Here is a 21659-nt window from a genome sequence, read left to right as displayed (position 1 = left end):
AGTTAAATCTGCTCAGGAGTAGTGGCTGAAAGGCAGGGATGAATGCACTGTTAAAAGAACAGCTCAACATCAGGCTTTACATCAGCAAAGTGTTTGATGGGAGCTATGCTTCACAGAGCTCCTCTAGGGGAAAAAAAGAGCATTTTATAACATGAAAGAACTCAGCCCTGAAATTTGCAGAACCAAGGGCAGAAAGTAGAGGGTGACTGACACTTTCTAAGAGGAAGAGTTCAGGAGGACAAGAGTCAGTGTTAGGACATAATTGGAAGCTGAGAAAACTGATTTCACAGATAGATTGTTCTGCCCCCACTGTGACCTCATCAAATACTCTGACCAGTTTCTGTCCCCTAACTTCACTGTTATATTTTTTCTATAAACCTTTTGTCATTCATGCCCCATGAACTGGAATTGGTCTCCTCTCCCATCAAACATTGAAGTCAGGAAGCCACAGTAAAATACATTTATATTATTTTTAAAGGTGAAAACCACCTTAGTGAGATTTTGCTTATCAGTTTCCCGCCAGAAGACTGTTTGTAATTTTTTTAAGTAGCAGGGTAGGGGAGATCTTCTGGCTCATCAGTTCTCTCTAGGAAGCACCGTGGTATCACACAGTCCTATCCAATAGAATGGGTAGTCCTACCCTTTAATTGGAAAGGGTCCTACATGTGTGAATTCATTATCAGAGATGTAGAGGCAATACTTTCACTAAATATTCTTTTCAGAGGACAATGAATCAGAGAACATTAGCCTGGGTTTGTATTAATGTACTCTTTTGTATGTCTCCTGTCTCGATTTCATTTTTATAAAATGAGAGTGAAATTATTTTTTCTTCCTTCTCTGTGAAAGACCTTCACAAATATCATGTTAAAATATACATTTCTGTGGCCCAGCCGGTGTGGCTCAGTGGTTGAGCGTTGACCCATGCACCAAGAGGTCACCAGTTCAATTCCCAGTCAGGGCACATGCCCAAGCTGTGGGCCTGATCCCCATTGGGGGGCATGCAAGAGGCAGCCCATCGATGTTCTCTCTCATTCTTCTCCCTTCCTCTCTTTCTAACAATCAATAAAAAATATATATACATTTCTGTGGCTTACAACTTCATCCCCAAGTCTTAACAAAAATTAAAGATTGTTATTGATAGGGTTGGGCTTTAAGAATTCGGTTCTAATAATATTTTTGTGCTACTTCGGAGTTTACATGGCAGCTTGTATGTTACCTCATGTGGCTAAGCAGCACTGTTGGGACTAGAACTTACGTCTTTTGACATCTAAAGCAGCATTTTGAAAAAATGCTATTGTTTTTCACTTCAAATAAGAATAGTAGATTTTTCTCAGCTTACCCATAGTAAAATCTTCGGGTTTCATGGTACTGTAAGGAGTCTGTTTAAAAGGTAGTGAATCCTGGGGTTTGGGTTGTGGAAGTTTGTTAGATGGAGTAAGTGTGGAAGAGTTGCTTATGATCACACAGCTGAGGAAACTTTGAATCTGCATTGGGAGGATTTGTACTAGATAATCTGAAAATTTCCTTTTGTTCATTCTGATGGTTTTAAGTGTTATTACATATCATGATTTATTTATTCTATGACCAAATCATGCCTCAGATCCCATAACTTGTGAATTATGTAAATTACAGTTGAGTACTAATATATCTTCTCAATGTTCATGAATGTTTACTCTCCATAGGAACATTGCGATGTCTGCCACGGTCAGAATTTAGACAGTGTTGTGTTCCATTATCCCCTCTGAGCCTTACATTGAACATGATAGACAGCTGTGGGCTTTTAAAAAAAACCATTCACAACCAGCCTGCATTACTGCCTTGCATATTTTGGCAAGAAATACACTCTCTTGTGATAAATAAAATCTTCCCAGTTAAAGTGAACAAGGATTCCCTTCTGCCAATGGGGGAAAATGCCTTAATGTAAGAACATTAGCAAGAAATAGCCTGTTTTATTGTACTGTTTTGGAGTCTTCCTGCCTCACTTTCATTTTTATAAAATGAAGGATAAAATTTATTTGTTCTTCTCTAAGAATTTCACAATTAAGAGCTTAAAAAAATAGTGGTCAAGTGTTCTTATCACTATCAGTGAGGGAGGAAGAGGAGCTGAGATTCAGTATGATGTTTAGTTTCTCTTAGATGCCACTTCCTACTTTCTTTTGTTTCCTGTAAGAAGAATATGACAAGCAGTTAAAGGTTTTAATTATGAGATAATGACAGTTGTTTGGCTACATGATTAATGAAGGTAAAATTGATCACTTTTGAGGCCCACAAATGATGCATTATTTTCCCTGTTTGTATAGCCATTAATGGCAGTAAATAATAATAATAATAATAATAGTTGTAGGAGTATTTTTGTGTAGCCAATAATAACATTGTCTGCAGCTTTAATCTTATTTTAATTATCTTATTTAAACAACTGAAAAAAAGAGATATTGGCTTGTCTTAATTCTGGAATTGATGTAATTAGCTGTTTTGTCAAAAATGTCTGTAATTATTTTTCATTTAGCTAGTAACTTAAGTTAAAAGATAAGATATATTTTACAGGAGTATAGCTTAGTGAAATGTAAATTTGATCTATTTTGAGGAGGATAAGTCTAGACTAGACTAGAATAGAAGATTGATGGTAGGGGAGATTGTTTCTTATTCACCAAAATAACCTTGGTGTCTAGTGTTTGCCTAGCAAATATTAGATACTCAAGAAACATTGTTGAATGAATTAATGTAATATATTGTTGTTCATATATACTTACCTATAATGAAATTGCATAGGGTCACTAATTCATCAACTTCTAATTACACAAGTGAATTTGAAATCCTTTTATTACTACTTATTATTACTGTTTACTGTTTAAAAAACAACTTTGAGGTAGGTAAACACGGTATCATGTCCTCCCACAACCACATCAAAGTTACAACTAAACTACAGAACAACCATCATTCAAAACCACCTGAAATCAAGCTGAATGGAAGTCCTACAACTATGGAATTAAAACGGCAGCCACATCCAGACTGGTAGGAGGGGTGGTGGCAGCGGCGGGGACAGGCTGGTCCCACACACAAGTGTGGCGGATAAAAATCAGGAGGATACTTCGGCTGGTAAGGTCCTTCCTGAGGACTGAGGGGTCCCCGTCCCACACCAGGTGCCCTGCTCAGGGTTCCAGTGCCAGGAGGAGAAGTCCCCATAACTTCTGGCTGGAAAAACCAGCAGGAACTGAGGCTCAGGGAAGCTGACACGGCTGAAGCCCCAGGAAGCTCCTTAAAGGGCCCGCGCATGGACTTATCCGACTCTCTCCCTCTAAGCTTGGAGGGGAGGCAGCTCAAGGGGCAGCAGAGACATACAGGGAAGAACTGAGCTGTTTGGCACTGGAGCGAGGGCTGGAGAGGGGGCTTTCTCTAGGACAAACGTGCTGTCAGAGGCCTTTGTTCCTTTGGTGAGCCCTTCCCTGGGACAGCAGACAGAAGCCATATCTGGGACTCCAGCAACCTGGCTCACACTGGTTGCCCTGCCCTGGTGACTCCCTGAGGCCCCACCCCGCCCCACACAACTTTCAGGCCCACCCAAGCTGTTGCCAGTTGCTTCACCATAGGATTGGCCTGTCTTGGTTCCTGCTTCAGATTTTTCCTAAATTCTTTCAAATGAGCAGCATCTGGTCTCAGCTACCCCCATACCTCTCGTTAAGTAATACACTGAAACAAACACAGGGAGGCAGCCAAAATGAGGAGACAAAGAAACAGGTCCCAAATGAAAGAACAGAACAAAACCCTAGGTAAAGAACTAAGCAAAATGGAGATAAGCAACCCAACAGATGCTGAGTTCAAAATACTGCTTATAAGGATGCTCAATGAACTTAGTGAGAACCTCAGTGAACTTAGGGAGGGCCTCAAGAGCATAAAAAAGGACCAGTCAGAAATCATGGATACACAGTTAGAATTGAAGGAGGCATTAACTAAAATAAAGAATAATTTACACAGCTTCAATAATAGAGTACGTAAATCCAAGGAGCAAACCATCGATTTGGAATATAAGGAAGCAAAAAATGCTCAATCAGAACAGCAAAAAGAAAAAAGAATCCAAAAAATGAGGATAGTGTAAGGAGCCTCTGGGACAACTTCAAGCATGCCAACATTTGCATCTTGGGGGTGCCAGAAGGAGAAAACCGAGGACAAGAAATCGAAAACGTGTTTGAAACAATAATGGCAGAAAACTCTCCTAACTTGGTGAAGGAAACAGACATACAAGTCCAGGAAGCACAGAGAGCCCCAAACAAGATGAACTCCAAGAGGCCCACATCAAGACACATCATCATCAAAATGCAAAAGGTTCAAGACAAAGAGAGAATCTTAAAAGCAGCAAGAGAAAGGCAGCTGGTTACCTACAAGGGAGTTCCCATAAGGCTGTCAGCTGATTTCTCAAAAGAAACTTTGCAGGCCAGAAGGGAGTGGCAAGAAATATTCAGAGTGATGAAAAGCAAGAACCTACAACCAAAATTACTCTATCCTGCAAAGCTGTCATTTAGAATCGATGGCCATATAAAGACTTTCCCAGACAAGAACAAGTTAAAGGAGTTCATCACCACCAAACCGTTATTATATGAAATGACGAAGGGTCTTTTTGAAGAAAAAGATAAAATATATGAACAAACAAAATGGCAATGAATACATATCTATCAACCATGGAATCTACAAACAAAATGAACAGGTAGAACAGAAACATTCTCATAGATACAGAGAACATTTTATTGGTTGCCAGTTGGGAGGAGGGTTGGGGGAATGGGTGAAAAAGGTGAAGAGATTAAGAAGTACAAATTCATTGCTAGACTGACAAACCTCAAAGGGAAAGGGGACAGGGGGTGGGGTGGGAAGAAATAAACCAAAGAACTTATATGCATAACCAATGGACACAGACAATAGTGTGGGAAAAGGCGGGAGGGGGGCAGGAGTGGGGAAGAGGGGGTCAATGGGGGGAAAATGTGGAACATCTGTAATACATTTTACATTCAACAATAAAGATTAAAAAAATAATAATAAAAGAATAAAAAACAAATTTGAGTATTAACTTTGAATTAAACAGAAAATGGATGAATTATTAATACATGTAATTGATAGTGATTACTTTTCAAAGTATTAGGTCTCTGGAGGAAGACAACACAAAATTAAGAGGCCCTTGTGGTGAAAGAGAGAAAATAGATATGTTATAGTATAGATGATTCAGTTTAGTAACCACTATTTGGTACATTATACTGGGCAGTTACATGACAGTAGTAATGTTTTGGATTTTCATCTCACTTCCCACTTCCAAAGTAGTTTCTACAGTATCTTATTGGACCATAAGCAGACCTATGAGGGAGGACGGGGAAGTGGTATTCTTTTTGGAATGAATGAGTAGAGGCACAAAGGATTGTTCCAGTCATTTGCTTGTTGGTGCCAGATGATTATAAATGGCTTTTTGCCATATCTGATTTTTCATACCTGCGTATTTCAACCTTTAGCAATTCACAGTAACAGAAATAGATGTCAGAAAAGAAGAGGCACGGAGCTGAGAAAAAGAACACTAAGTTTAGCACATGACCTCTTAGTCACAGTTTAGACTTCAAGAGGTTGGATGATTAGGTAAAATATTATGAAATCCCAGACTGAGCCCACTGTTAAGTAGTGTGCGACCTTATGCAAATAAAATTTTCTGTTCTCATATCAGAACTTTGAAGTTTGCTTATCTTCGACTCAGTTACTCTAGGGTTTCAAGGTTGTTGAAGGAAAATAGTATTTATTTTAGAAATGACTAGTTGTTCAAATAAATATAGTCAATTCACATTCACAACAGCTCTATCATCCTGCTTTTGTTGAAAGGGTCCTGTGTTGTACTCTGAATAAATTTGAATGAAAAGAGTGAAGTTCCCTAAGCTTATAAAAACCAAACCAAAAACATCCAACCAAAAACCAAAGACCAAGAAAGCAATGTTGAAGAAGAAGGTGATGTGGCTAAGAAAGAAGAGAGCAGGAAAGAAAAGCTGGTCATTGTTGGTGACTGCCAAAAGAACTTAAGTGCTGTTGACATAATCTCGTAGAGTAGATTGTGTTTGACAAGAGTGTGTGGCTCTTCTCTTCCTTTGGCTGGTGGTTAGAGCTGAATTTCAGGATGAGAAAAAGACTGAGGAGTAGCAAATAATTAAAATACAGAACACTTTACACTCTTTAGTGCCTTATATTATTATAGACCCTAAACTCATTTGACTACATCATTATTTTGAGGAGGTGTAAAATCACCAGTCCTGTGGCAGGATTCTTATAATCCTAGGCCCCTGAATTATATTATAGCTAACATTTGTTGTGTGCTTTATGACAGGCCCACTGCTAAATGCTTTATGTGGAATATTTTATTTATTCCCCAAACAACACTTTGAAATAGGTATTATTACTATTTTTCTTTTACAGGTAAGGGCATTGAGATTGATGAATATTGGTAACTTGTTAACCTCTTTCATGGATATGTGTTTTAGGTATAATATAGTAAAAATTCCACAAGAGCCTGGCCAGTGTGGCTCAGTGGATTGAGCATTGTCCCATGGACTGAGAGTTCCCAGTTCGATTCCTAGTCAGGGCACATGCCCAGGTTTCAGGCTTGATCCCCAGTAGGGGTTGTGCAGGAGGCAGCCTATTGATGTTTCTTTCTCACATTCTCGTTCTCTCACCCTTCCTCTTTCAAAAAAAAATCAATAAAAACATATTTAAAAAAATAAATTTCCACAAATTTGAGGGTAGGGAATGGTTATTGCTTTATTACACACATGAATGTTGTTTAACAGTTCAAGACAGGAAGTGAATAATGATGTGAAATATAATAATGAATTCATTTGGAATTGCTTGCCCTTTTGCATTGATTATAATAATTGCTTGAACTGGATTTTTTTGAGACACCAGCTTTAGAATCAGACAGAGCTAAATCTGAATATCAGCTTTACCACTTAACTTGGTACCTTTCCAAACAGGTTATTTAACTGTACTGTGCTTCAGTTTTCTCATTTGGTAAATGGGCACATCTTTCTTCTTCACAAGTCTATTATAAATACATCAATCTACATTATTTATGGATTACATATTTGCAAATTCCCCTACTTTATAAATTTTATTTGTAACTCCCAAATCAGTACTTTCACAGTCATTTGCAGATATGTGCAGAGTAGTAAAAATTTGAGTCACCTGACCACGTGGTTCCAGCTGAGGTCCAACAAGGTGACATTCTGCCTTCTTATTTCATTTATTATATTGTCAACAAATATACTTTTTACCGTCTATTTAATGCCATATTTTATTTTATTTTTTGCAATTTTTTGCTTTCTATAGGTGATTTTACTGTTTAAAATAGTGCTGAAGTTCTGGCTAGTGATCCTCAGTGAAGAAGGCTGTAAGTGCTTTGTGGGGAAAATATGTGTGTTCAATAAGCTTAGTTCAAGCATGAGTTGTGGTGCTCTCTGCCAGAAATTCAATGCTAATGAATTGACAATATATATGAGTATTTTTTTAATTTTTTATCCTCACCTGAGGACATTTTTTTGCATTTATCTTCAGATAGAGCAGGAGGGAGAGAGGCAGGAAGAGAGAGAGAGAAACATCAATGTGAGAGAGACACATTGACTGGTTGCCACCCACACAACCCCAACCGGGGCCGGGGACAAATTGCAACCGAGGTACATGTCCCTAGTGGAAACCGAACCCAGGACTCTCCGGTCCGCAGGCTGTCGCTCTAACTGCTGAGCCATACTGGCCTGGGCTTATAGATGAGTATTTTTAACACATAATACAAGGTTATGTATTGATCTGTTAAAGGTATTGACCAGAGGCTTGCAGGAGCCTACCTCTGTATTCTCCCTAGGAGCGATGGTTCAGTATTTGCTAATTTAGTGTTCGCAACTCTACACGACTACCATGGACTGTGTAATAAATGCTCAATACATTCACTTTCAGCTTTCTCAGTTTCCTTCTGGCCTTAGCCAAGAAAGCACCTCTGAAAGAGTTGGGGATATTCTTTATTATTTTAACTGGGCAATGAACACTGGAACAACACAAACGCAATCTTCTCCTTTTTAGCTTCTGGAGTTCCTTAAGCCAACTTGTCATAAAATATTACTTCTTATTAAAAGTTCAGTTTTGGACACTGTCTTCCAAGATAACTTTATTTAATTGGAAAGTAAATATTTTAGCTTAGCAGGCAGTGTAGTCTCTGTCACAATTATTCAACTCTGCCATTGTGGTGAAAAATGAGTATGTAAATGAATGGTTGTGATTGTGTTTCAGTAAAACTTTATTTACAAACATGGGCTGCTGGCCAGATTTGCTCGTGAGTTGCAGCTTGCTGATCCTTGATTTAGTGTAACATTGGCTCTTGATTTATGATATTATGTATCAGTTTACTATAAGACCTATAAACCACAGGAAAAAAAAATTTTTTCATAACTGTTTTCTTATTGGTAGTACTGGTAGTGATAATAATTACATTTGATGAGTATTTATTAAATGCAAAGCACTGTGCTAACTACTTTATACTATATCTTATTTTTTCAGTATAGCCCTATTAAGCAATACTATGGTTATTATTTCTTTAAAAAAAAATTTTTTTTTCTTTATTGATTTTAGAGAGAGAGAAAGGGAGAGAGAGAGAAACATCAGTGAGAGAGTACATCAATTGGCTGCTTCCTGCATGCCCCCCACTGCAGATTTGGCCCACAGTCTGGGCATGTGCCCTGACCAGGAATCAAACTGGTGACCTCTTGGTGCATGGGTTGAAGCTCAACCACTGAGCCATACCAGATGGGCTATTATTTCCTTTTACTGAAGTAAGAACAGAGGCCTGAAGAGGTGAAGTAACTCACTTAAGGCCATAGACTTAGGAAGTGGTACCACCTGGTCCCTTGTTTTCACCCTGTAGCCAGCATTCAATATTCTTTGCCTAACCTTTTCTTATTTTCTAATATCTTACTAATTTGGGGATGTTGATCTTAGAGTTAGAAGTTCATTGTATAGCATCATAAGCTTTTCTGAAAAACAAAAATCCCATTATGTTTATTTAGTGGATAAGTAAATAGATGAGAGTGCGTTTTAGCTCGAATTTTTTAGTTTTCCAAAATTGGTATGTTTTATTAAGTTTCCAAATGTATTCTAAAAGGAGAATCTACTTAAATGTAAGGCTCTGATACTTCACTCTCTGCTGGGAGATTTTGTTTTCCTCATTGGATAATTTGAAGGTTTTATTTTGTTCTTGTTTCTGTAATATCCTGATTAAAGGATTAGAAAGCCTTTTGCTACTGTTGAGTCAGTAATACCACTCTAAGCACAGAGTCACACACTCAGGGGACATAGATTTGCATTTGTTGAATGAATAATAACTTAGCAGCAGCACTACATTTTTTTCTGTAATTGTGTCAACTCTTAGTCACATTGCCTATGACTTCTGGGTATAGCTCTCCGAATTAGCAGAGAGCTTGACATCGGTAATAAGATGTAGGTTGTGGAAAACAAGATTGGAGTTGTGAGTATTGAAAAAGATGGCTCATGGTTCCAGAGTGGAGAAACTTGTTTGGCTATTACATGTGAGGCACTGCCCTTGGCTTCCCCTTTACATTTAATTCTGATTCACTCAATCAACCTTTTATTTGGACTTAATATTTAACAGCTACAATTAGGAGTCTAAAAATAATGATCCTTGTTTTCTGGAAGATGAAAGCCTCACATCAGCTGGTAAGTGGTATTTATACCTAGATCTATGTCTCTCTCTCTCTCTCTCTACACACACACACACACACACACACACACACACACACACACACTGCTTTAATGGATGTATTATAGAAGCACAGAAGGAGGAGAAATTGACTACCTGGTGAGGGCAGGGAGGTCTTTTATGAAGAGGGTCATTTTGGAGTTAGGAATGGGGGTTTTCCAAATAGCATAGGTAGGTTGGTGAACATCTCTGGAGAAAGAAGACCACAGCAGCAAGGAAGAGGATGAAATATTTTGGTAATATGACTTTTGTGATGGCTTAAAAGGGTGGGGCAAGGGATGAGGTGGTAAACAGATTGGGGCCTGGTTGTGAAGAGTAAGTCATGATAAGGGAGACTTGGAAAGCTTTAATTAGGGTGTGACATGATCAGAGCTTCATAAAAATAATTCTGGTGGCAGTGTGAAGGGGAAGAAATTGATGGGGGAGTCTGGTGACTAATGGATGTACACTCTTTGTCTTCCAGCTTTCTCCTGTGCTTCTGGAGAGTATCTGGAGATGAAGAACCAAGTATGCAGTAAGTGTGGAGAAGGCACCTACTCCTTGGGCAGTGGCATCAAATTTGATGAATGGGATGAATTGCCAGCAGGATTTTCCAACATCGCAACATTCATGGACACTGTGGTTGGCCCTTCTGACACCACGCCAGATGGCTGTAACAAGTAAGAAACCAAAGGAACTTTTGGATCTTGATTGAACAGTTGAGAAGGTGTAGTTGCTCTTTTTAAGAAAGAAGTTGAGGATAATCTTGGTACTGATTGAAATTATAGATAAACTAATCACAAATAATCATATTTTTTGGGATAGTCATTACAAATTATGTGGCTCAATTTTTATGAAGTTAAAATAATTGTTCCCAGGATATAATAGATACCATATGTAAAAATGTGATAAAGCTATAGAAAAAACAAATTCATTTTCTAATAATATATTTATAACTACACTAAAGCTAGTGGTATTTCTTCAAATGCTTCTCTAATTTTTAGTGAATAATTCCAGATTTTTTTTCTTTTCCTCTGAAAGGAAGAATGTGTAGCTTTCATTTAGATGCTTGATTATCTTCTATAAGAGAGTGGGTTAAATATATAAAGTAGAAAGCTCATTTCTTAATTTCTACCTCTTATTGGAGATTATTAGCTTTGCCTGTGACACCGCTGGTGGAATGTAAAACTTTATTTTGAAAAAACAAAACAAAATAAAATGTTTATCTTTGGTCTGTAACCCTTTCTATTCTCTCGCATAGACTATGTAATATTTCCTTTCACATGGTCATGTTATTAAACTTTAGGCCTGTGCTACCTTCTGACAAGAGTGGCTTTTCAGAAACTCAAACATTTTACCATGAGACCAGATTGTCTACAAACCAAAAAGATTTACTCTCTGGGCCTTTATGAAAAAGTTTGCTGAACTTGCTCTAGGGTAAGGCCTCTAGAAGGTGAGGCAAGTCTGGAATCTTAGGTGTCATGTTCAATAAGTTTATCAAGTTTTCCCTCCCTGGTTGGTTAGGAGATCCAGTGACTCCCATTAAAGTGACCTCACTGGTTATGTCCTAGTTTTGCAGTGGCTGCTAGGACTGCACTCTCCAGCCCCACGCCCAGGACCCACAGAGAAACTCTTCACGGATTTCTCGAGTCTCTATTTTCTCAGATTCTCATGCCTATAAATTCCCAGCTCTCTCAGCTGCTCCAAGCACTCATCTCTGTTCCTCAGCTCAGTGAGATCACCGTGCTTAGCTTGGGTGCCATCTCCTGGTGCCATCTTTTGGGACTTGTCCTGAGGAATGAGGCCAAGGTCACTTTGAGCTTTACCTCATGTGTTTTGCTGCTCCCAGAAATCTCAGTTTTGCACTGACCGGCGTCAGTGCCTGAAAAGGGCTCATGTGTTTTTGTTGTTTTTTAAGTTTAATAGAGGGAAAGGGTAGATCCAGTACTTGATAGTCATGTTGGGATGTGGAAGTCTTAGTCTTTTATTCAGATATTATTTTCTGTTAAGGAAAAGAAAACATTTTGCCAAAATCTCACTTTTATCATCTAAATAAAACTTTAAATCTGAAGAGATGTACTATTGTACAGTTTGGTTGGAATTTTTTTTTCTTCCAAATTTGACACATGCCTCATTATTGGTTAATTCTAAGAATTAATAACTTATGGTTAGATTTACAACCCAAATTTTGTTAACCAGTGTGTTTTCTTAATGTTTCATCTTGTTATTTAAATAAAAATTCCAGACTTTTACCTCATTATATCCTATGAAACTGTGATCTATATTTTATTTAGGTTCATTTTAAATGGGCTTTTTCTAGGACTAGTATTTCTTCTCTCATATCAAGGAACCTCTTTACCCCCTTCCATGTGAATGTGTTGATAAATAAAATTTCAGTAGTTGTTTGAGAGAATAATTCCACTTAAGATCAGTAGAGTTAGTGATTGTTTATTTTCTTTTTTCTTTTTTATCCTCACCTGAGGACATTTTTCCATTTTTTTGTTCAGATAGAGTGGGAGGGAGAGAGATAGAGAGAGAAACATCAATGTGAAAGGGACACACCGAGTGGCTGCCACCCACACGACCAACCAGGGCTGGGTACTAACTGCAACCAGGGTACGTTCCCTTAGCAGGAACCGAACCCGGGTCTCTCTGGACCGCAGGCTGATGCTCCAACTGCTAAGCCAAACCAGCCAGGGCTCTTTTTTTTTTTTTAAAGATATTTTATTTTGTTACTTTATTTAATTTTTTATCCTCACCTGAGGACATTTTTGCATTTATATTCAGATAGAGTGGGAAGGAGAGAGAGGGGAAGCAAGAGAGAGAAACATTGATGTGAGAGAGACACATCTACTGGTTGCCACCTACGCGACCCCCAACCGGGGCCGGGGACAAACTGCAACTGAGATACGTGCCCTTAGCAGAAACCAAACCTGGGACTGTCTGGTCTGCAGGCTGATGCTCTAACCGCTGAGCCAAACTGGCCAGGGCAGTGATTGTTTCTTTCGTGATAAAATTTTTGGTGAAAAATAGCAGTTTTATAGCAAATTGATCTTACCAAGTCTTAGGATGTCATGTGCTGTAAGAAATTAATCTTTTCCCAGTAATGGTGCTGGCTTTTGAGCTCCAGAAAAGCTTCTGGTCTTCTCTGCTGTGCTTTGCCCATGGAACTACTTTTATTTATTTATTTATTTATTTATTTATTTATTTATTTATTTATTTATTTATTTATTTATTTTTAATCCTCATCTGAGGACATTTTTCCATTTTTTGTACAGACAGAGTGGGAGGGAGAGAGAGAGGAAGAGAGAGAGATGGAAACATCGACGTGAAGGGACACATCAGGTGGCTGCCACCCGCACGACCAACCAGGGCCAGGGACAAACCGCAACCGAGGTACGCGCCCTTAGCGGAAACCGAACCCGGGTCTCTCCGGACCGCAGGCGGACGCTCTAACCGCTGAGCCAAACCGGCCAGGGCACCCATGGAACTACTTTTAAATTTGAGTTACACAACTTGTGAGCACAAGAGGTTTTGGCAGCCGATATAAAATGCCTTTTGGCTTTTTTTGCAGCTCTTCTTGGATCCCTCGTGGAAATTACATAGAGTCAAATCGTGATGACTGCACCGTGTCTTTGATCTACGCTGTGCACCTGAAGAAGTCGGGTAATGTCTTCTTTGAGTACCAGTACGTCGACAACAACATCTTCTTTGAGTTCTTTGTAAGACCTTTTATATTCTGAAATTTACTTTTTAAGGGACATTCATGTAAAATTGACCTTAATCTGTTGTTTCCATTACATGTTATGCCTCCTCAGTTTTCTTTGTGAGTGTGTTAACTGAAACTTTTGATACTAAGAGATAACTTTACTTTTTCCTATAATATATTATTTTCTGTTTCTTTACCTCTGAGCTCTTGCCTTGTTTTACTTTTGGTTATGATCATTAGATGACCACTTGGTGTAGATTTTTGTGTGACAAATATTTTCTCTAAGATTCATTTTAAATTGTGATTTTCGTAGCTACAGGTGCTATTTTGTTAAAAAATATGTTCTTCACCAATTTTAGTTTTTCTTTTAAAAGGTTTTTTTTAATCTCTGCAATTTCAAATATTTGAATTCTTTGACTCTATTCATGGACAGTACTTCAGAAGTGGAAGTTGCTGTATGTTTCTGATTCTGTCAGTTTTGTACAATCTAAAGCGGTGGTTCTCAAGCTGTGGGTCGTGACCCCTTTGGGGGTCGAATGACCCTTTCACAGGGGTCGCCTAAGACATAACAGTAGCAAAATTACAGTTATGAAGTAGCAACAAAAATAATTTTATGGTTGGAGGTCACTACAATATGAGGAACTGTGTTAAAGGGTCGTGGCATTAGGAAGGTTGAGAACTGAAGGAATTAATGAATAGGATAGTTGATGTCTCTGGTAAGAGATTACTTAGCATTACAGAATACAGGATAAAATAATCTTAACAGAATAGGCTGTTGCCTTTAAAATTACTTAATTATTTTATATAAACTGTAGCTAATCTAGCAAATATTTGTTGTGGCCATGATTCAAATGTTTGAGAAAATGTTTTCTGATTGACTTCTTATACTGAAATAAGTGTGTGTTGTGCAAGTAACTGGCAAAATATCTAGTAAAATGTTTCTGTGGTACAGATTTCAGAAGGAAATGTACTAGCAATTCCAACACAAACGTATATTGCTCTATATAATGGAAATTTCTAACTCAAAAGTTTGGTAGGAAGAGATATTTTTGATTAAAGTATGAACCTTAGATTTGAAGGCAAGAGATTCTGGCTCTAGTCCCATCTCTGCAGTTCCTAGCTGTGTGTTATTGGGCAATTAAGTTAACGTTTCAGTCCTCAGCATTCCCTTTTGTAAAGTGAATTGTGTGACAGGACATTCTAAAGAGCTCTCCCAGGTCTAATATCCTTTGATGAGTTTAAGATGTTAAGCAACATTTAAACAGATTTGCTTTTTAAGCTGCATTTTGCTTGCAAAATATTTCTCGGAGTGAATGATTGCCTGTTTTATGGGACAGTTTTGCAATATTGCTAAAACTAAACTGAAGTTAAGAAGCAAGGTAATTATATAAATGTTCGAATAAGCACTTAGTTTTATATTTTCTGGCAACTGCTTTGAGAGTTGTCAGTGAAGGTACTCCAGGGACATGACATTTCATTACTGCCTTTCAGGAATGCCTTTGTTCTGGGCATAGGCTGAAAAGGGATGGCAAGTTCATGTTCCTCCTTGTATTGATGCTCATATCCATAGGTTGCGATTTATTGACTCAGAGGGTATGTACTTCACGGTCATCCTGCTAAGGGTTAGTGGAAAGGAAATGTCTGAGGACGGAAAGATGAAATTTTACCTATGGATATTACATAATGTAAAGCAATGAGTATTTAATTTTAGAACTGTATGGGACTTAAATAATAAAACTGAAACCTTTTAGAAAGAATAAGTGATTGGACCAAGGTTATACTATTGCTAGTCACGTTTAGAATGAATACTGGAACAGATCTCCAGAATGCCGGTGGAGAGGATGTTGTGGCCCATGATGGCTGATTTTGACTGAAAAGAAGCTGCCAGCGTATCCAAACACTGATCACCAAAGGTATATTCAGGGTTCATATCTGTTTTAGAATGGCTTAACACTTACATTAAAATGCCCATTATACGTATAATATAAATAGGACACTTAAATCCAACGAAAGACAATCTCCTCAGTAGTAGACATTCTCTGGTATTTGGATGGCAATGATATTTTCTGATTAGTAAGTCTTTAGGAAATTTCTCTGATGGAGAACATGTTCTGTTGTTTGCAAACTGGTCAAGAGGGTGCGTGAAGTGGTAGAATGACTTAGAGAAGAAAGAAATAGCCATTTGGGAGGAAGTAGGATAGATGATGAGAACCTGTTTTAACCCTACTTTGTTGCTGACTTTTGTTCAATACTGTAAATATGGCCTAACTTTTGATGTTTCCATCTTCTTTGTGGACCTGGAAAAACGTCCCAAACCCTAGGCGTTTTGGAAGAAGTTCTGGAAAGCACAGAGGTTTGGTGTAGAGATATTAGCTGTAGTCATTTAAATTGGTGTGGCAAATGATTAACATTTATCCTGAATAAAACTTGGGGCTTTGACTCTAACCACTTACCTATACATTTGGATTTAGTCCTCGGGAACTGAAAACAAAGCAGACTTTATTAAGATTTTACTGCCTCAAATATTATAAAAAATAAAGTTTATTTTTATACCATTGGGCCTGCAGGGTGAATGCAAGCTTTTAAAACCATTTGGTAAGATTTTTGTAGCAACTTTTTCTCTTTATGTGAATTTTTAGTATTAACTGCCTTTCCCCCCCGCCCACCCCACTTCTCAGTGAGCTAGCTTTTTTAAATTTTTGTTATTTTTTAAATCTTCCACCCAACAATATTTTTTTGTTCATATTCAGACAGACAGAGAGAGAGAGAAAAACATTGACTGGTTGCCTCCCACACGACCCGGACCAGGGCTAGGGACCGAACTATAGCCGTTGGCCAGAATTGAACCCACGACCCATTGGTCCTCAGGCTGACATCTAATCACTGAGCCAAACCTGCTAGGGCACTAGCCTTTTTTATTTTATTTTTAAATTTTTTTGGCACTAGCCTTTTTAAAAACAATGTCAATGGTTGCCCTGGCTTGTTTGGCTCAGAAGTTGGAGTGCTGGCCCTTGGACCAAAGTGGGTTTGATTCTGGTCAAGGGCACGTACCTTGGTTGCAGTTCAGTCCCTAGCCCTGGTTGGGGTCATGCAGAAAGCAACCAATTAATTTGTCTGTCTCACATCAATGTTTCTCTCTCTCTCTCCCTCCTACTCTATCTGAAGATAAATGCAAAAATTTCCTCCGGTGAGGATTTAAAAAAAATGATGACAGTGGTTCACGTAGAACCACTCACTCATACGCAGTTGCCACGTAGGCTTCATAGGTCTTGATGTGTTTACTTGTTGAGCATTGCTCATAGACATTGTTTAATGTATGTATTGAAAGAAGCTCTTGCAGCCTGCCCTGTGCTGAGTAACACATTTAATTAAAGCCGTTATTCAAGAAGACATACTGGGCCGTTGTGTTTACCCCACAGATTCAGAACGATCAGTGCCAGGAGATGGACACCACTGCTGCCAAGTGGGTCAGACTCACAGACAATGGAGAATGGGGCTCTCATTCCGTAAGTCTTTTCCTTCTTCTCCTCTACCACGCGCCCCATTTTTCTCCTTCATTTTTCCAACCCTTTTTAAAAGTTTATTTTAAGGAGAAAAAGATTTCAAAATTGTCTATTAATTTAGACAATTGCCAGTGAGAGACGAAGTTTCATGGACTCAGTCTCTTTCTAGGTAATTTTCCTACCTTTCTCTTTCTCCTTCACGTCTTTCCTTTCTCTTTGCCATCATACTACAACGGCCCTCCTTTTCAAAGGGGGCACTGACGAGAAATCAGGCTACTCAAACTAGTATACAAATCCTGTGAGTATGTACGGTTACAGATGTGCCTGCCACAGGGAGAGAATCAGTGGCCTTGGCACTGGAAGGACCCTTGAGTCCCTTTCATCCAGCTTTCTCTGCAGGCTCCCCAGTAAGTGATTTTCCAAGTTTGTCTTGTTGAGGGACTGTGCTGACTCTATTGTTGGGTAGCTCTGATTCCCACAAAATTCATCTGTGTTTGGAACCTAAACCTACTTTCTATTTGCCACCGATTGGTCAAAGTTTTATGCCCTTTGAAAAATGTCTTCATGTTGAGTAAAGTAACTGCCTAATTCTCAGGACCGCAGGCCGACGCTCTAACCGCTGAGCCAAACCGGCCAGGGCATAACTGCCTAATTCTCCACAGAAACTAAATGCTTGAAGGCAAGTATCAGTAAAAATACAGGTAACACAGCCCTGGCTGGTTTGGCTCAACGGTTAGAGCATCGGCCCGTGGTTCAGAGAGACCCAGGTTCGGTTCCCGCTAAGGGACCGTACCTTGGTTGCAGTTTGGCCCTGGTCCTGGTTGGGTCGTGTTGGGGAGAGCCACTTGATGTGTACTTTTCACATCGATGTTTCTCTCTCTCTTCGTTTCTCTCCCTCTCCCTCTCTCTGAACAAAAATGTAAAAATGTCCTCGGGTGAGGATAAAAAAAAAATACAGGTAACACAGTCCATGTATCTGTTTTTATTTGAGGCACTGTGCCTTTGGAGTGACACATGATTTAACATCAAACTCTGGCTTATAGTAGCTGTGTTTTCTCTCTCTCTCTCTCTTTTTTTTTTTGAGGAAGGACAAGGAGGGGCTGGGAGGACTAGACAGGGCCAGGGGTAGGGGCAGGGCTAAGGTGAGCAAAATGGGGAGCTAGGGAAGGAAAGAAGGCGGGCAAAAGCCAGGAGGAGGAGTGGACCAGCTCCAGGTCCGGCCCAGAGCTGTGTTTCTTTAGGCAACTGGCTTAATCTCTTTGAGTCTGTTTTTTCATGTAAGAAATGAGACCATTCTTGCATGGTTAAATGAGATGATAGATGGGAAGGGCCTGTGTGGTGACTGAGCTCTGTTTCCATAAGTGATATCCATCCTGGCCTTTGTGTTATAGCAGAGGCTCCATCTGGGAGTGACTAATACAATGTACTTTTCTGAGCATTTCTTGATCTGTATGCCTAGAAGTGACATTGGTACCACTTAAAATCTATTTCCCTAAGCATTCAGTCAGCTGGCCTTTGAAGGTACAAAATAACCTTTGGCAACAAATATGCTTTCTTTACTTATAAAGACTTCGTACAGGACGGAAGTACTTAATGCACTACTTTTTTGAATCTCTGGCAAGCTGAAGTGGTTGGATATGTTTTAAGTTGATACAGCTTGAGTTTGGCCAGCCAGAGGCTGCAGAGAGGAATAAGTAAGAGTGGCAAATGAGAAAGCAAGGGACCCTTAAAATTAGTTTGGTTGCCTGAATTAGTATGAAATTTCTCAGAAAGGTAGTTTGATTTATAATTAGAAAAATGTCCCAGTGGCAAAGAAAACAGATATTAGACATAGTATCATTTAAGTTCGAAAGTCAGCGTTAAATAAGGTTATTCTAAAAGAATAATCCTATTTTTTCGTGTTGCTGTTGCAGAATTATTTATTAAATAAATGGAAAAAAAAGAAGCAAACTCATTCTGATGCCTTATTGTTCTCAGAGCTCAAAGTCTACTTATGAATAGTGGTATCCAATAAATATATAATTGGGCTGAGTGCATTTTACTCCCTAAAATGAGTCTCTTTTAAATATCAATCAAGCCATCATGCAGATGGTTTGAAAATCATTTTATCTTTTTTTTTAGACTTGAGGAATTTTCTTTTCTTTCTTTATTAGTATATATTTTTTGGATTGGCAAAAGTATTTTTTTAGAAAATGTGAACTTCAGCAGAGCTTACATTTGTGGATTCTAAATTAATGGTGTTTCATTATAATGCAAAAAAATGTATATGAGATTAGTTTTCAGGTATGGTTGCATGTAGCATGTCTTGTGTTTTTCTTTACAGGTAATGCTAAAATCTGGCACAAACATTTTATACTGGAGAACAACAGGCATCCTGATGGGTTCCAAGGCAGTCAAGCCGGTGTTGGTAAAAAATATCACAATTGAAGGTATTTCACAGCAATCTGTTTTGGTAGTCACCCGTCACATTTTATATTGCGTTAAAATATTGATTGAATTGTTAGTTTGGCTGGCTCAAGGGTTTACGGGACAGGAACTAATATGTTAGTTATCATATAGATCTAGAGGTCCTGGTTTTATTCCTGCAAGTTGACTGTTTTTTTGTTTGTTTTGTTTTGTTTTTTTGTTTTTTTTGTACTCTTACACCAAATTATTTTATCTGTGTGAAAAAGTAAACATGATGACAATTTTAGGTGTCTTTAAATAAAAGAAAAATGTTTTTGTTAATAAGAGCCTGTTATACATTTGGGAAATGTCTATTGTGCCAGTCATTGTGCTTAACTCAGATTACTGCTGTATCCAAAAAAATAACAATAATATAAACATCTTGACCTGACTGTCTCCCAAATCTCTTATGCTTCTGAAGCAGCTGGGCCTTTGTGGCCCCAGAGAGTGGCCACTAAATCCTGGCAAGATTGATTCTCAGAGCTACTTATAATTAAAGCAGTGATTCTTCTTTGTTAAAGTTTGGCTTGTGTTTTAATATTTTTTAAGTGTACTTGTTCCTGTGATGCTAACTTATTAGTCATAGGGACATCTGCTGGCAAAGGCTGAAATTACAAACTAGAAAAGTCAAACCCTTCCTAGGGTCTGTTAAGTCTCTCCTGTAACTTAGTGGGCCGATGATAAAAAGGGAATCAACAGGTAGCCACAGAGATCAGAGGATGGTAGCTTGTAGAATGGGAGGGTACCTTAGAGTTTATTCCACTCTGAGTTCGTGGCGCTGTCTTTTCACAACAGTTTTTAGACATGTACTATGCCTCTGACAAATGCTAATCCCTTGGTTAAGTGTTTGCTCTTCTTACTGTGTTTAATTCAGTATCCCAGTTCCTTCCTGCAGCAAACACTTCTTGGTGCTCAATTAGTGAGGTGAAGGATTTGGGCTGAGCTTACTCAGTAATTCTCTCTCACTTCTGGTGGGAGCAGGCGCTGACTGGCTTGTTGTTGGGTCCTCCCTCCCATGCTCCATTTGTCATTACCCCCCAGGAGTGGCATACACATCCGAATGCTTTCCCTGCAAGCCAGGCACCTTCAGCAACAAGCCGGGTTCATTCAACTGTCAAGTGTGTCCCAGAAACACCTATTCTGAGAAAGGAGCCAAAGAATGCACGAAGTGTGCAGAGGACTCCCACTTTTCAGGTAGGTCGAATCTTTGCCAGTTTATACTCTTTGTTGTTTTCTTTTTAAATTTACGTTTGTTGAGTGTATACTCCTAAACCAGAAACCACACGTGAGTGGGACAGGAATAGTGGGCCAGACACCAGAGTGCTGTAGGGAATCAATATTGAGTGGATAAAAATGACTTCTTTCATCCCTTTCTGCGTGACTTTTCCTTTTTTTGTGTGTACTTTTTTTCTATTCCATACTCCACAAGTAACTGCTTTGGATATGTTATACTAATCTAAACTCATGTTGTACTTTTAGATGATTTGTGGGCATAGAGATATATTTAGAAACCTTAATTTGTTCCAAATTTACAATTTTAATAATGCCTTCTTGGAAAAACTATGGTATGTCCCATGTGTATCATGGAAACACTTAATGACTCTAGTAAAAATAAAATGTCAGCTTTGACCTTCTTTAGGTAGCATTTAGCCAGTTCTACCTAAATTCCTCTGGTAAGGTTATTTTTATTTTTTAGTTGTCTTTTTTTGTTTGTTATTTTTGCCCTTTCTTAGAGTCACAGAAGAATCGACTCATTTCTGAAATGCATTTCTGTGTTGCAGAAGAAGGAGCCAGCGAGTGTATGGAGCGCCCTGCCTGTACCACGAAAGACTATTTTCAGATCCACACTCCATGTGATGAAGATGGAAAGGTATGGGCAGTGTTCAGCGAACTCCATTCTGTATTTATTCAACCCTTGTCCCAGTGTGAGCTGACTAATTTGTTGATGAGAGAGTTGAATGAGCTAATTTATAACCCATATATGTAAAGTAGTACAGAGGAAATTTAATCATTTATATTCTGAAGCCTGCCTTCCTGGCTTTGATTTTTCCAGTCTACTAATTAGTGCTGTGGGCAAGTTATTTGCTATTTCTAAGTCTCAGTTTTTTCATTGGTAAATAGGGATAATATTTGTACCTATGTCATAAGGCTGCTATGAGAATTTGAGGTATTCAATGTAAGGTTCCTGGCACAGTGCCTGGGACATATTGAGTGCTCAATAAATGGCTGCTATTTTTTAACAGTTATA

General features: G+C 38.6%; 1 protein-coding gene across 1 annotated transcript in view; it reads left to right on the top strand.

The window, feature by feature from the left end:
• Positions 1–21659, top strand: part of ELAPOR2 (endosome-lysosome associated apoptosis and autophagy regulator family member 2) — a 211648-nt gene that overhangs the window by 93540 nt on the left and 96449 nt on the right. Inside the window, exons 3-8 of the mRNA XM_036247350.1 lie at positions 10239–10434; positions 13329–13476; positions 16883–16969; positions 19290–19395; positions 20453–20605; positions 21193–21281. Of these exons, the coding sequence (XP_036103243.1) occupies positions 10239–10434; positions 13329–13476; positions 16883–16969; positions 19290–19395; positions 20453–20605; positions 21193–21281 (779 nt within the window). The remainder of the gene's footprint in view (positions 1–10238; positions 10435–13328; positions 13477–16882; positions 16970–19289; positions 19396–20452; positions 20606–21192; positions 21282–21659) is intronic.

Source organism: Molossus molossus, unplaced genomic scaffold, assembly GCF_014108415.1.
Source record: "Molossus molossus isolate mMolMol1 unplaced genomic scaffold, mMolMol1.p scaffold_m16_p_7, whole genome shotgun sequence".
In the NCBI taxonomy this organism is placed as follows: domain Eukaryota; kingdom Metazoa; phylum Chordata; class Mammalia; order Chiroptera; family Molossidae; genus Molossus; species Molossus molossus.
The sequence above is the reverse complement of the archived record's forward strand: the minus strand, read 5'-3'. Positions and strand labels throughout refer to the sequence as shown.